Source organism: Lissotriton vulgaris, chromosome 4_1 (genome assembly GCF_964263255.1).
Source record: "Lissotriton vulgaris chromosome 4_1, aLisVul1.2, whole genome shotgun sequence".
Classification (NCBI taxonomy): Eukaryota; Metazoa; Chordata; class Amphibia; order Caudata; family Salamandridae; genus Lissotriton; species Lissotriton vulgaris.
Genome location: NC_141691.1, coordinates 1702646439 through 1702660715, shown reverse-complemented (window position 1 = coordinate 1702660715; position 14277 = coordinate 1702646439). Strand labels below are relative to the sequence as shown.

General features: G+C 43.1%; 1 protein-coding gene across 1 annotated transcript in view; it reads left to right on the top strand.

Moving 5' to 3' along the window:
• The window catches only part of PIP4P2 (phosphatidylinositol-4,5-bisphosphate 4-phosphatase 2), a 347658-nt gene extending 333656 nt beyond the window's left edge, over positions 1–14002 (top strand). The window contains exon 7 of the mRNA XM_086965980.1: positions 12507–14002. Coding sequence (XP_086822106.1) covers positions 12507–12650 — 144 coding nt within the window. The 3' untranslated portion in view covers positions 12651–14002. The remainder of the gene's footprint in view (positions 1–12506) is intronic.
• Positions 14003–14277: the final 275 nt, after the last annotated feature.

Here is a 14277-nt window from a genome sequence, read left to right as displayed (position 1 = left end):
CGCACCCAAACCAGCAGACCACGCACGCAACCTGGGCTTCATCCTGGACTCCTCCCTCTACATGACCAGACAAGTCAACGCCGTCTCCTCGTCGTGCTTCAACATCCTGCGCATGCTACGTAAGATCTTCCGGTGGATCCCCACCGAGACCAGGAAGACGGTCACCCAGGCCCTCGTCACCAGCCGTCTGGACTACGGCAACTCCCTCTACGCCGGAACCACTGCCAAACTCCAGAAGAGACTCCAGCGGATACAGAACGCCTCAGCACGACTCATCCTGGACATCCCCCGTCGCAGCCACATCTCCGGACACCTGAGAGACCTGCACTGGCTCCCGGTCAACAAGAGAATCACCTTCTGACTCCTCACCCACGCACACAAAGCCCTACACAACCAAGGCCCGGGATACCTCAACAGCCGCCTCAACTTCTACGCTCCCAAACGCCAGCTTCGAATGACCGGCCACGCCCTCGCCGCCGTCCCCCGCATCCGAAGAGCCACCACAGGAGGACGGTCCTTCTCCTACCTCGCTGCCAAGACATGGAACTCCCTCCCGACCCACCTCTGCCTGACCCAGGACCACCTCGCCTTCAGGAAGCAACTCAAGACCTGGCGGTTCGAGCAGTAGTGGACCCCCCACCCCCTAGCGCCTTGAGACCCTCTGGGTGAGTAGTGCGCTATATAAATGCTGTGATTGATTGATTGAATATTTGACATTTAGATGATACTTATGATGGGCTCCTTACATACCGTGTCTTTTTTTCTTGATACGCAGGGGTGCAGTTAGTTACAGTCACCTAGGCTCCTCAGTTCAGTATGTTCTTTTTGCCTTGTTTCTTTCAGTGGTTGTAATTGGAAAGAAAAGAGGTCCCTTTAGTCTCTGGGCTTAGTATTTATATTTAATCTTAAGGCATGCACTGTCGCCTGATTGTATATTAAAGGGTTCTCTTCTTTGTGATTTTTTTAAGAAAAAGAAGAATTTAGGGTGAAAAAGTGCTGCGCATGTTAAAATTATATTTAGCATTAGTGTGCGCTTGTTTCGTAATAATTTAATCTCCATTGTACATAGGATGTTCAAGACATATACGTGCCTCATACATTCCCCATGAATCAGTTAGTGGTCAGTGTTATATCAGGTGTTTTAAAGCAATTCTATCAGTGAGCTTTCAACATGCATGCTCACTGGATCAGCGTTTAGAGTTTGTAAATGCCGGCGTTCCCTGCAACTCTTCCAGCGTACCTTAATCTATCTTCATAGTGGGGGCATATGTCTCTGTGCTCCCATCTGGGATCCTCGTTTTTCAGCTGCTTGGTTGTCCAGGCATTTTTAAATTCCCAGTCGTACTTCCTTGCGTGCGTTTGACCTGGTTACGCAAGTATCGTATGACACGCATCTGGCCTGACTTTGCCTGACTTCCTGTGTTGTCGTCGTCATGACGATGAATTTTTCAGTGCTATCGGTATGGCATATTAATCTACCTTGATGATTTGTTTTATATAATGCCTCAATAGCACCCGAGTGTCTTATGATCTTCTAAACGCTTGCACATATCTTGATTCTCAATAAAGGACAACATTTCTTATTTAGCTGTATTTCCTAGGTGGATTCCCTCCTGGCGCTTTGTAGTTTAAGCATTTAAATCCTTGAATTGGGGCGATGTTTGTTGTATACAGCTGTTGTACCCAACTTGTAGCCTTGGTAACGTGCGGTATTCTTCCATTGCTTGCACACATTCCTGTTATCCACAGTGTGTTATCGCATTCATTTTGTTTAGACCATTCTCGATCGTTCCCAGATACATTGTTTTCAAATCTGGACAGTAGATTGTCAATGTTGTTTCTGGTTACGTGCTTTAACACTGTCCATTTTATGTCATTCGGGCCGTGCCCTTTGTCGATACAGTGTTACCATCGGTGCATTTAATACCTTGCATTTTATTTGTGAGTGATGTTTGGTTATCCTCTTTTTTTATAGGCTGAGTGGTCTTTCCAATGTAGGTTTTTAGGCAAGGGCATGCTACACAATAGCTGACATTGTGTGTTGAAATTTGTGCTTCACATATTTGTTACCGTATGTGAATTGGGTACCCTCAATTGTTCTGCTCCATGAAATGCAGTTTCCACACCTCCTATGTCCTTTGATCGGAGGTACGGCCAACATTGTGCGAAGGGACTGGACGCTCTTCTTTTCTACGGTGTTTGTGCGCACTAACTTCTCTTTTATGCTTTTGTTTTTCTACAATGTAAAGGTGGGTGTATGTGTGAACGGTTCTAGTCCCTTCACTGTGTTCCAGTTTTTTCGTACAATTTTTTCGTACAATTTATTTCACTTTATTGGTAAGACCAGAAAACGTGGTGACGCAGACCAGTGGCATATTGTCTGGTTTTACTGGTATCAAGAGGGTCTCTCTAGGAGTATACCATACCCTTTTCTTGCACGCTTCAGTAATTTTCTTGGATAATTTCTCTCAGCCAATTTGTTTAGAAGAATTCTAGCATTGCTGCAGTGATCCTCCTTCTTGGTCCAGTTGTGCCTTATTCTTAAAAACTAACTGTATGGTAGATTCTCGCGCAGATTTCGTTGGTGGAAACTTGAGGAATACAGGAGTGAATTATTGTCTGTTTTCTTTGTGTATAGGGTTGTGTATAAAATCCCCTCTTCATGTTTCTCCAAGAGGTCCAAGAAATTCATCTCTATTTTGCTGAAACTCGGGGTGAAATGGATATCCGGATTCCTGTTGTTCGACCAGGTTAAAAATTCTTGTAGATGTTCTACTGTTCTTCTCCACAGCATGAACACGTCGTCTATATAGTGACGCCAAATTTTTATGTGTCCATCATAGTGGTTGTTGCTGTAAATCCATTTGTCCTCAAATAAGGCCATGAACATCACGGCCATTTCTGGGGCGAAAGAACACCCCATTGCGGTCCCCTTAACTTGTAGGAATGGATTTTCATTGAAAGTGAAAAAAATTGTATTTGAGGCATATCTAAGCCAATTGTAATAGGAAAAATGTGGGCACGCTTTGGGGCTGCACTCGTTTATCCAAGAAAGAATGGAGGGCTTCCAGTCCCGCTTCTTGAGGAAGGTTACTATATAAACTAACTATATCCAACGTTACCAGTAACTCTTGTTCGGTCTCAAAGGGTTGACCTTCCAGCAGTGAGGTAGCTTGCATGGTGTCTCTTATGAAGCTGGAATTTCACTCACTAAAGTTTTCCCAGTCTTTGTGGATCTTTCGGAGGGCGTACAGTATGGGTGTCTTGGGGTTGTCTTTTATTAGATATTGGGCTTCTTTTTTTCCTAGCCAACCTTCTTCCTCTCCAGTTGGGTAGGTCTTTTTTTCACTGAAGTTGACCGTATCTTTTTGCAGTTTGGACCTATTTGCGTCCTCCGTGTTCTTTTTAAAAGTGGAATTTAACAAAAAATGAAAAACAGGCACTGGACCAACTGATGAGTAATTAGGGAATCATAATAAAGCCCATGGACGAAGGCGGTGCAATTGTGATCCTACAGCGTGAAAAGTACGAAGCAGAAATTTTCTGTCTATTATCCAATGAATGCCATTACTGAAGAACGGATGAAGAGTTGACTAAAATGATTACATCAAAACTAATCAACTTAATATAAACTGGAGAGGAAGAAGAATGGCTAGGAAAAAAAGAAGTCCAATATCTAATAAATGACAACCCTAGGACGCCATCTAATTGTGCCGCCCACTTAAGTAACCATTTAAAAATATCTGAGGTCTGCCAATGCGTCCAGTGTGTGCAGTTTTAAACTACCATTTCGACCTGGCAAAATAAACCTTTTGCCAGGCCCAAACCTTCCTTTTCGAGTACATTTAAGTCCCCCCTAGGTTAGACCCTGGACAGACCAGAGGACAGGGTGCAGTGTATTTAAAAAGTGGGACATGCATGTTTTAGTTTTACATGTCCTGGTACTCTCCTAAAACGAAATCTGTTTTTCACTACTGCAAGGCTTACTTCCTACATAGCTAGCATTAGAGTTACCTTATTACATCTAATAAGTGACAATTTGCCAATGGGAGCAGGTAACCAGTTAATTTTTGGTGTTTTTGGAATTGTAATGGAAAATCCTCTCTCTTGGTGCAGTCCAATTGCAAATTACAAGTTTGAAAATGCCACTTTTAGAAAGTTGGCATTGTACTGCCCTAGCCATTTAGTGCCTGTAACTCTTCTATGGGTCACATGACTTGCTACAGCTACCAGTTGGACATTGTGTATTCCTCAATGACAACCACACACATTGGAAAGCTTAGATGTGCCTGGATGAGCCATCACTGCAGAATGTCTGGCTGTTTCTCAAAAAGCATGTGTTTTCATAACGTTCTGGACAAAGCGAGCACACAATTGTCATAGTATGACAATACATGAGTGGGCAGCACTAAAATATTACTTTTACAACACCAATCTCATTATTCCAAAATAATGTACTTGCAATTTATTTACTCATAAGGGAAGGCAGTGCTTGTTTAAGATACAGAGGGTCACATTCCAAAAGGATGTATGGGCCTGCCTTACAATTATCCGGAACTAAGATGCTCTCACCAACACTTAACTTCTTTCTTGTGGTACTTTGTAAACAAGCATTGGCATAGCCAATACGTCTCACCTTTCAGGCCTTATAAGTGTTTAGTCATGCAGCATATTACCCTGTGTGCTTTGCCGTCAAAAGTATCGTAACAAGGCTAAGTTCCTGGGGAGCTAAAACCACAGGAAGAGGAAGGCAAGCCATTGAATAAGAAGCAAGCAATAAACAATAAAGCCAACCAATGGTAATTAATGGGCAGTTTCTAAGCCGACTGTAAACCTACAATAGATCTTTTGCAACCGGACACCTAGCTCTGTTTGATAGGCTCAACCTAAAAAATGGTTGTCCATAAGTCAACACCTCTGAGGAATAGTTGTTTCATAAGCAGAATGAATAAATGATTCAACACAGGCACTCTATATCTTGCAGGGGCCAATTCCCGTCTCCGCATTCACTGCACAATTCCTTCTTTTCAGGCAACTTCTTGGTCTAACTGAAGCTGGTGGGATAGCTTAGGAGGGTAATGCATCCTCTACCAGGATGTACCTGTTCGACCGGTACATCACAGGTCAGATTCTCAGCGAAAGATAACTATTCATCCTTCGTGGGATGTTAACATGAGTGCCATTAAGTATTAGTACAACTGTTCGGGTGAAATATTTCTCTAATTGTAAGTTATCTGTTTTATGGAAAGAATAGTTTGGCCTTTGTGTCATGCCCCAAGGTGCTGAAATCAAAAGTGCAGTAGGGGTGGGCGGAATTTGCGTAATCTCATTACGCAAATCTCCGCAAAACAGTAAAACATGTCTGCGAACATGCAGAAATTCCGCAAACAAGCGGAATTGCTTGTTCGCGATGCTTTTTTGCTGTTCGCAATTGCTGTTTGCGTGCTCAAGGGGAAATATCTGGCAAACATGCATTTTGAGAACGCCAACAAGCAAAAAATTTCGCGAAGTCGCGGCACGCAGAATTTTGGGCAATTTTGCATTCTCGGCAGAACGCGAAATTCCCCAACCGGAATGGAATTTACCGACCAGGCCTAATGTGCAGCCACATGTGCACTTCACTCACAGCTCACTTCAGGGCAGGGAGGTAAAACAAACCTTCTCCTAAAACCGGAACATTCTGGCTCCAGTACACTCTTCTGGACCACTAGATTTGCTGTGCCACAATTCACTGGGACTGAGAGCCCGGGTTTCTGCACGGTTCTAGAGGGATTGATGCACTATACAGTTCTAGAAAGGTTGACATAATAGGCCAATACACAACATTGTGTCCAGGAGCTCAAATATAAAGCATTAAACTGCAAGGTTCTGGGAGGGTTGACGTACTAGGCCAGGACACGACCGGATTGGGTAGCTCAAACATGTTATGTTTCAGTGCAAAGTTCTAGTCCAATCAACTTACTACCCAGAGCACACATGGGGGTCTAGAACATTACATTTCTGAACTACCTTGACTAAGTTCTAGATGGACCGCTCACTGTGCCAGTGCATGTGAACAGGATTTACAAATGAAATACTAAGCATTGAAGTACTTTGGTTCTAGACTAACCTACATAATTCAATTCTGAGCTGCACCTAGAATTAATCGCTCCATATTCCGTTTCCAGAGTCTGCTGTCAGCTTAAAGACACCATAGCACAAGGGGTTCGGGGAGTGCCCCCAGAGCCCCTTTAACCATTCCAGACTCTGCTTATGGACATGAACTAACTAGAACCTTCTATTGCAGGCAGCACCTTCACCTATAGCAGAACATATGACCTGAGACCACATACATCTCAGAAAACAATCTGGAACAAGCAGCATGATGTATACGCAGGGCTGCAGGAATTATGCGATTGTGTCGCCGCAGCGAGTTTTACATAATTGTAGATTTGCTGCCTTTGCTACCTAATCCATCATCTGATGCATAATCTGAAAGTTTTAACAAATAAAAGGTTGTTTCAAGCCCAAATGGTTTAAAAGTTACTAAAACACAGTGGCACATGTTATTGCACAGTGGAAGGTCTTTTGCAAAGGTTGACTAGTCACCTTTCGGTTGCTTATTGCTATATTTGGGTATTAAACTGGTACTAATGAGGTGCATCCAATGCCCAATGTAAAAAGTACAAAATAATGGCTTAATAGTATTAAACAATGTGCTGCATTGTGCTACATAATTTGCATTTTCTTGCTACATAATTTATTCAACCTTGCCGCATAATTTGACACACTCCTGCCACATCAATCTAGTGGCCCTGTGTATACGGACCACAGCAACATAAAGTACTTATCCTAGGTATTTTATATAGCATGGATATGCTACTAAGAGCAGCCAGGTGGTTGGTGTGGTTGTGTGTGTCAGTCCGTCTACAATAATTAGAATGCGGGAATGTGTATTCCAAAAACTACCAGACCGCACACTACACATTTACACAATTTACATTGCCCATATTTATTTTACATTATAATTACATTTCAACCCGGGTGGGGGTACTTTCTGCAGAATCACACTGTCCTATTACATAAAATATTACATAATACACATAACTTAGAACAAAACATAAAATGGCAAACTGACCTGGAAAGCAGTGCCACGTCCAAACCTCTAAATTCCTATGGTGATAAGTTCAACAGCTGACAAAATTGATGGCCTGAAGCAAACGTCAAGTTTTACACAGTGCTCAATAATGTAAATGTAGTATACTTGTAAAGCGCACAGCTGCCCATCACCGGGGCGTCCCGGCGCTGTAAAACGCTCTGGAACCCTTCCTGGCTCTCCCTGTGAGATGCCCCTCCTGGGCACCCCCAAGGTGAAGCCAGGTATCCCAGTGTTGTAGGGGCCGTTGTGGAGATTAAGCAAGCTTTTGCCCAGAGTTGCAGCGTGGGACCCCATGAATAGAGTAGGCGCCGAGGCGATAATTATCGAGTCCACAGACAATGAGCCCAAGACCTTGCAGCGTCAGGAATTGAACCCTGGTCCCGGGCCAGACCTCTGCATCCGGGTCTGCCGCTCTAACCATTGATCTTGTAAAAGAAAACAGGAGTATCAACCCATCAACCTTGTTGGGATTGGGGTAGAGAATTATATACAAGGAACAATATCCCAACCAGTATTTATTTGTAGACCGTTATTGGGGATATCTATATAGTATTATCCAGACAGAGAAAGGAGACTCAATTTGATTCGTTTATGTGCTCAAGGCATCATATTTATAAACATTCCAAGAAGTATAGGAAAATTATAATTAACAGTTATTATCAACACTGCAATTATTAAATAATACGTGACAGCCCAAGGTTGTACAAGGTGCACGAGTGCAAAAGTGAGTGACACTATGGCGACACAAGTGACAGTGAAAGCAGCGTGGACGGCGCAACGTGTATAGTGTGCAATTATGTACAGTGAATAAAAACAACAGAGTGGTTTCAAATTAGTTCCAAAACATTGTTATTCATTTTTCATTTTTAGCGTAAACCACTGTGAGAAAAGCGCCTAGAATCTCGCTGGAGAGTCAACAGCGTTTCGATCGATAAGAGTTGGGATCATCATCAGGACAAAAGGGGGGCTGGAGGCAGTGCTGTAAAAAGGGAAAGGGACATTAAGTGAGTGGCAGGAAAGAACCGAGGTCCAGGGGATTGGGACTGGGAAAATGCTCACCGTTAGGCAACAGATTGGTAGCGGAGGTTGGCGGGAAAAATCCGTAAGTTGGAGGGTCGGAGCGGGTGTCACGGTGGGCGTCCCGTGGCGCAGCAATATGCGGGCTCAAAGGATGGGTACTTCTGGTTCAGTCAGGCTGGGGGGTGAAAGGTGAGAGCAATTCAGAATGGCGAATTTGGGGGAGGAGTACCTCCAATGTCAGAGGTGGGGAGCATAACGTGAACTTACCAAGACTAGATTTGCAAGGTCCACCTGAGTTGCGTGGTCCGTGGAATGGTAAGAGCTGGTTCCAGCGTGATCGGCCGGATTTCAGAGTGATGAACAATCTGTGGAAAGGGGGAAGAGGTCAGCGATCACATGGGATCACAAGGCTGGCAGGAGGGGATGTTCGGGGTGAAAGTGCCTCTCGTAAAGGAGGGGGGAAACAAAAGGAAAACTTACCAAAGGTTGACAAGTAATCCAGCGCCAACGTGGTCCGTTATAGGGTCTACGCTGATCCCAGCGTGATCGGCGGCGAGAGGGGAATAAATCTGGGAAAGAGGGGAACAGGTCAGTAATGAGGTAGGAACAATGGCAAAGTGAATCGGGTAACAAGCGGTACAACCGCGGCTGCGAGCATTTACCTGTCCTCCGTATCGGGACGGGCGAGTGAAGCGCTGTCCGTGTGTTACCATGGCAATCTGGCGGGGTAACTGAGAGCAATATACTGATAGGCCAGGAGGGCAGGTTTAGATGACGCGGGAAACCAGGGAAGGTACAACTGCCGCGATAGGAGGAAAGGTGTGGGAGGGCAGAAGGGAGGGGCAGAAGTAGTGAGATGAGCATTTCGTGATTGGAGGATGACCAATCTGTAAGAAATGAATCAAAGGATCGGTAAAGTGGTGGTGCAGCGTAAATTAAACATAACGATGCAAGGCGCATCGAATGTCAAACCATTGAGCCACACTTCTCCAATAACCTGCTTTGTAAGAGTTTCTGGGTTAAGCAGATAAGGAATGTAAGCAAGTAGGTTCACACAAGTTGCTACTCTGAATGAGCAGAGATAGTTTTATCACTGAGATCTACCCACTGGCACATGTTTTGCACTAGCACAAAAATATTTAAAAAGTACACTGATTCATTTTCCAAAGAGACAAATGTCACCACAAAAAAGTGCCTGTGCCTTCTGGAGTGGGCTGCACACAAACTGATGCTGTAAGTGACAACTGAATGAATACATACCCATGTTTCCTCCACATTTACCACAGCCACTTGTGCCCTAATAGGAGTTTTTTCTTTAAAATTAATAATAATGAACCAGAACTCCGGTAGGCTAGTGTTTCTGAATTAGTTTGTGAATACGGCAACAAAAATAAACCTCCTTGATTATATGGCAGCAGAAATGGGTAGAACTCCCCCTGTCTCCAGTGTGCATTATAAATATGTGCCCATAAAACTCCAGACGGAGCCCTTCAGCTGTGTCTTTATACAGCAAAAAAGATTAAAAAAACAAAACAAATGTTTTTTATTATCCGAAGTGCAGCCTTTAGCTTTCCCTGAAACCTGAATGGTCTGCTGACTGCTGCACCCCGAGCCACTGACAAGACACAATGGGTCTTAAATAACAGCTATCATCAACCCCAGCTGGCACAAACGATAACCAGGGAGGTTTCCCGTCACGTACCGCAGTGAGGAAGGAGGCCTCTGAGCCAAGTAGAGCAACTCTTGATGTAAATCAAACTTCGTGTGCTCACATTCAGATGTGATCAAACTAATCTGAACTAAGCCTTCTGTACCAGTCAAGAAGGTGTGGACGGAAGCGTGGATGCCTCAGCGTGCAGTGCACACTCTCACTGCTGCTAAACTCCGAGTGAAACAAGCTTTATACATCAACAAGATGGCCGGCACTGCTAGAGAAGTTGTAATTGTGCGTTCCAAAGGAGTGCCTGCCATCTACAGATGGGGAAACAAACAGGGACATACTTCCATATCGTGGCTTTCCCTGTCCCACCCAGCTAGAGCCTTTTCTGCCGTTACCTGGGGTGAGGCGCTGCTCCCCTAAGAAAGGCAGAGGCGGTGGTGTTCCTGGAGGCTGCTCCTCGCAGTGGTGAGGAGTGATCTAAACCTAGCAGCCAATCCCCTCCTCCTCCGCTGCGCTGGTAGGGAAAGAAGATGATGAGATGAAGCACGTTGTCCGTGAAGCGGGCACTGTACTGATAAAAGAAGCTATGAGGCATCCAAAATCATATAAATAAACAATATGCACGCTTCATTCTCTTTAGTAAAAAAAAAAGAAATTTTAAAAAGGGCTTGTAAACATATGCTCACATTAGAACTATGCCTGTAGGCTGCCATGAGCAGGAAACTAAGAAAATGAAACCTGAAAGTAGGCCAATGACTAGATTTACAAATCTAGAAATCGAAAGGCATAAAGAGCAGCAGTGCAGCTGCAGGCCAACAAAAAAAAGAGTACTCTCACAGTATCCTAAGTAACCTGAAGAGTAAGAGAACATGTAACAGGGGCAGTCCTCATGGGAATCTTAATGTTAAAATAAAATGACGTCAAACTTCCAAAGAATATAGCAAACATTTGGACATTGAATATGCACCAATCAGATACTAGAACATATGATCATCATTTTGTCATCGAACAGAAGTAGATTATTTTGTCCATAGTATTATGCAAGATAAAACATTCAATATTACGGCATTTGTAAGAGAATGTGCCTACTAACTCAACACTGTTTTTCTCCTTTTGTGCCCCTTTCCCCTTTGTCTCCCTATATCTCTTCTCTCCTCTTCTGTCTTGTATGTCAGCGTTGCTCTACTGCTCTGTCGCTCACAAAGCTCTTGTACTTGCGGTCACTTTGCCTCTCCCCATGCATGCTCTCATCCACATCTCACCCCTCTCTTTCCTGCCAGTTTCTCTCCTCTTACACTGTAGCTGACCATGGTGCAATTGCCTCTAATGGAATACAGGGATATGAGTCCATTCCCTCCAGTTGGGTGTTCAAAAAAGAAAGTCATCTTAGGGAGCAGTAGAGCCCTCAATGCTTAAACCTCCTGTCACCACACCTGTTGCATGAATGATAGATACAATTCTGCTGGTCTATGTCCGCCAACAATTACTCCGTGACATGTCTTTCCTCTTCCAGTATTCATGTATATCACACGTCTCTTTGTCACTCTGATTGCTCTTTCACAGCAATAATCTCTTTACCATGTGCCACTTTCACAAGTATCTTACATACCAGGTTCCATGTTTCCTCAGTCTCTCGCCTGTCCTTTGTTTCCCGTCTCCCTTGTATTTCCTATCTCACTTCTACTTCTCTTCATTTCGGCTCAGCTGTGCCGCCCGACCAGGTGCCCAGTTAAAGTTAAAGACACAGACAGGGCCTTTTCACAGGGATCAGCTCCTTTTCGCTAGCAACAAATTACCATTCAGTTGTGGCAGCTGCTGGTTTTATGCCCTGCATTGTTAATTAAAGAAAAAGCTTCTGCTGGAAAGTGCAGAGCTGGCCAGGGAGCCCCATGAGGGCAGGGAAATCCTATGACATCAGCCACACAGAGGGGGGAAACGTTATGCCCCTGGTCTGAATCTTCAAGGAGGTTCGCGTTTAAAAATTTAATCCAGGAATTGCAAAGTCCTACCTCAGCTATTGCTACTGAGTATAACTTTAGCGGCAGGTTGCAGTGCTTTGATCTTCTTTGCATCCCTCTGGTCTTCATTCGGGCCCAGAGATCAGTAGTAATATCTCCATGTAAACCATCAATTGGATCAACTGTGGGATTTGAGTCCTGTGGTACTCAACGAAGGGACTGGATTGTGTGTTATAACATTAACTGATTTTTACTTTTTCATGGACCTGAATAGGATGAGGTCTACATGGGTCATGTCAGGATAGTATTTCTCGTTGAACAGTAGTCATTGAATGTTTCATCTGCGGCTGTAGTTGTACATCCTAATTGTTATTGTGGACAAAGACTAAAGCCAGAACATGGCTAGCTGTGTTGGTGAAAGCTCTCCCAAGGAGGCTTGAGCGTCATGCTTTCTGCTTGTGGGGTATTGCTTGTGAGCTTTGGGTTGTATTAAGAATGTCTACAAAGAAGGCTGTTATGTCTTTGATTGTGGTTGAACTCTGCTTTGATAAGGGGTGTGTTTTAATTTATTTCGCAATGTGTGGGCAGATATTCAAATTGTGTTGTAAGATGCAGTGGAACTTGCCTAGGTATATGAAGGTTTTAGATATTTAATCAGTGTTTTAATTTTCATTTGTTGTTACGTAAATCTATTTTCTAACATCTAGCCATCATCTTGTGTTTTTTGCAGGTTGGAACACAGGAGTTTGCACGGCGCTTTCATGCAACATATGTTTCTTGGGCGATTGCATATCTTTTGGGTGTGGTCTGCCTTATTCGCGCATGTTACTGGGGAGCCATAAAAGTCAGCTATCCAGAGCACAGCTTTGCATAGACTTGTTTATAGTTGTACTTTATAACAAGTGATGCTGAAGTATAGAGATTCTGGAAGGTGCTGAATGGACATTTAAAAAAATATTCCGCAAACAAGTTTCTGTTGGAGGCATATAAGAAGAAAGATCAGCAGAGGAAAACGTAAAAATGTTGTCTTTAAGAACAAATGCTCATTGCACTACATTATATGCAAATAGTTTGTTTTGCTGCTAGTTTCCAAACCTACAAATACTGAGGCTATGTTTACATGTGTCATACTTGTTTGCTACAATTAAGTTCTGTGTTTATTATATTTTACCTTTCCTTTTTATTGTTTTGAGATCTACCTGCGTGTCCGTGTTTCTACAATGGCTTCGCAACTGTGACTTTTATTGAAGTAGCTTGCATTAAATTCTAAGCAATACGCATTTTGTTTGAAATGCTTACGTTATCTTTGACCTAAGATCACAGCAACCTTATTTAAAGTTTCAAGTGTACTTTTAAGAATTATACAACAGCTGGAAGACATCATTTGAGAAGGTGTATGTAGGCTTTCGGTTATGCTGCACATGAATCAGTATAACAACACACCTGTATCAGTATAACTTCAGGAAATAGAACCAGGCATCGTTCCCACTGTGGTTCGCCTGAATATGACCAGGGCCCTATTGGAATACCCTTAGGTGATGGTCCTTTTTTTAGAGAAATACATATAAGCATCTTTCTACCAAGCTACATCCAGAGGTTGTCCTACGGAGAGCCCCAGCTGAAGGGGATGAAGTAAAGGTTTCTAAAGCAACCATTTGATATGACCTAATTTTATATTAAAAACCAGTGTGGGCAGTCTTTTGCTAGAGATGGGCTTGTAATAATTGGACTGTTGGATACAATATGGAAATATGCTGCTGTCACCTGTGCTTGTCAGTGGCATTGGCGACTATCGGATATAAACAAACACTTTCTACATTCCATCTCAACTCAACTATGAAAAGACATGTTCAGTGAGTTTACCAAATTGATGGGGAATTTGACTTTTCTGGTGATATCACAAGGACTATAGGGAGGGGGAATTCTTGAAAGACCGGTGGTTAGTGTTGCCATCCATTTGTTAAATGTACCACAGAGACACTTTAAAAGGCACTTATTATGTAATCGGAAAGTAGCATAATGCATTTGGAATGTGCAGGGATAAATTAGATAATTTTAAATTATCCTCATTTGTGACCGCATTATATGCTTCCTTTTAAAGATTCTGAGCACAAGAATACTAATAAACTTTGTGTCTTTGTCCAATGATAAATGTTCAAACATAGATGCTGGATAAGGAACCCAATGTATCTTTTAAACATGACTAATAAAGATTGTTATTCAGAAGTAATGATTTGTGTATTTTGTGCATGGTTTAAAGTAAAAACTCCAAATATGCGAGCCTATGAAATGTACGTTCAATATTGCTCTGCAGTAGCTCCCTACCTTAGTGGTCTAGAAATAATTTGTGACCTAGGTGAAGAAGGCATTGGCCTTTTAGTGTAGCAGAACACGATAGAATTGTATAGTTATTCATATATAGTTATAGAGTGAGGTGCCTAGTCTCCCAAATGTAATCCTGATTCTCCTTATTGTGGGTAGCTTGTCCGAGCTCAAGGTCT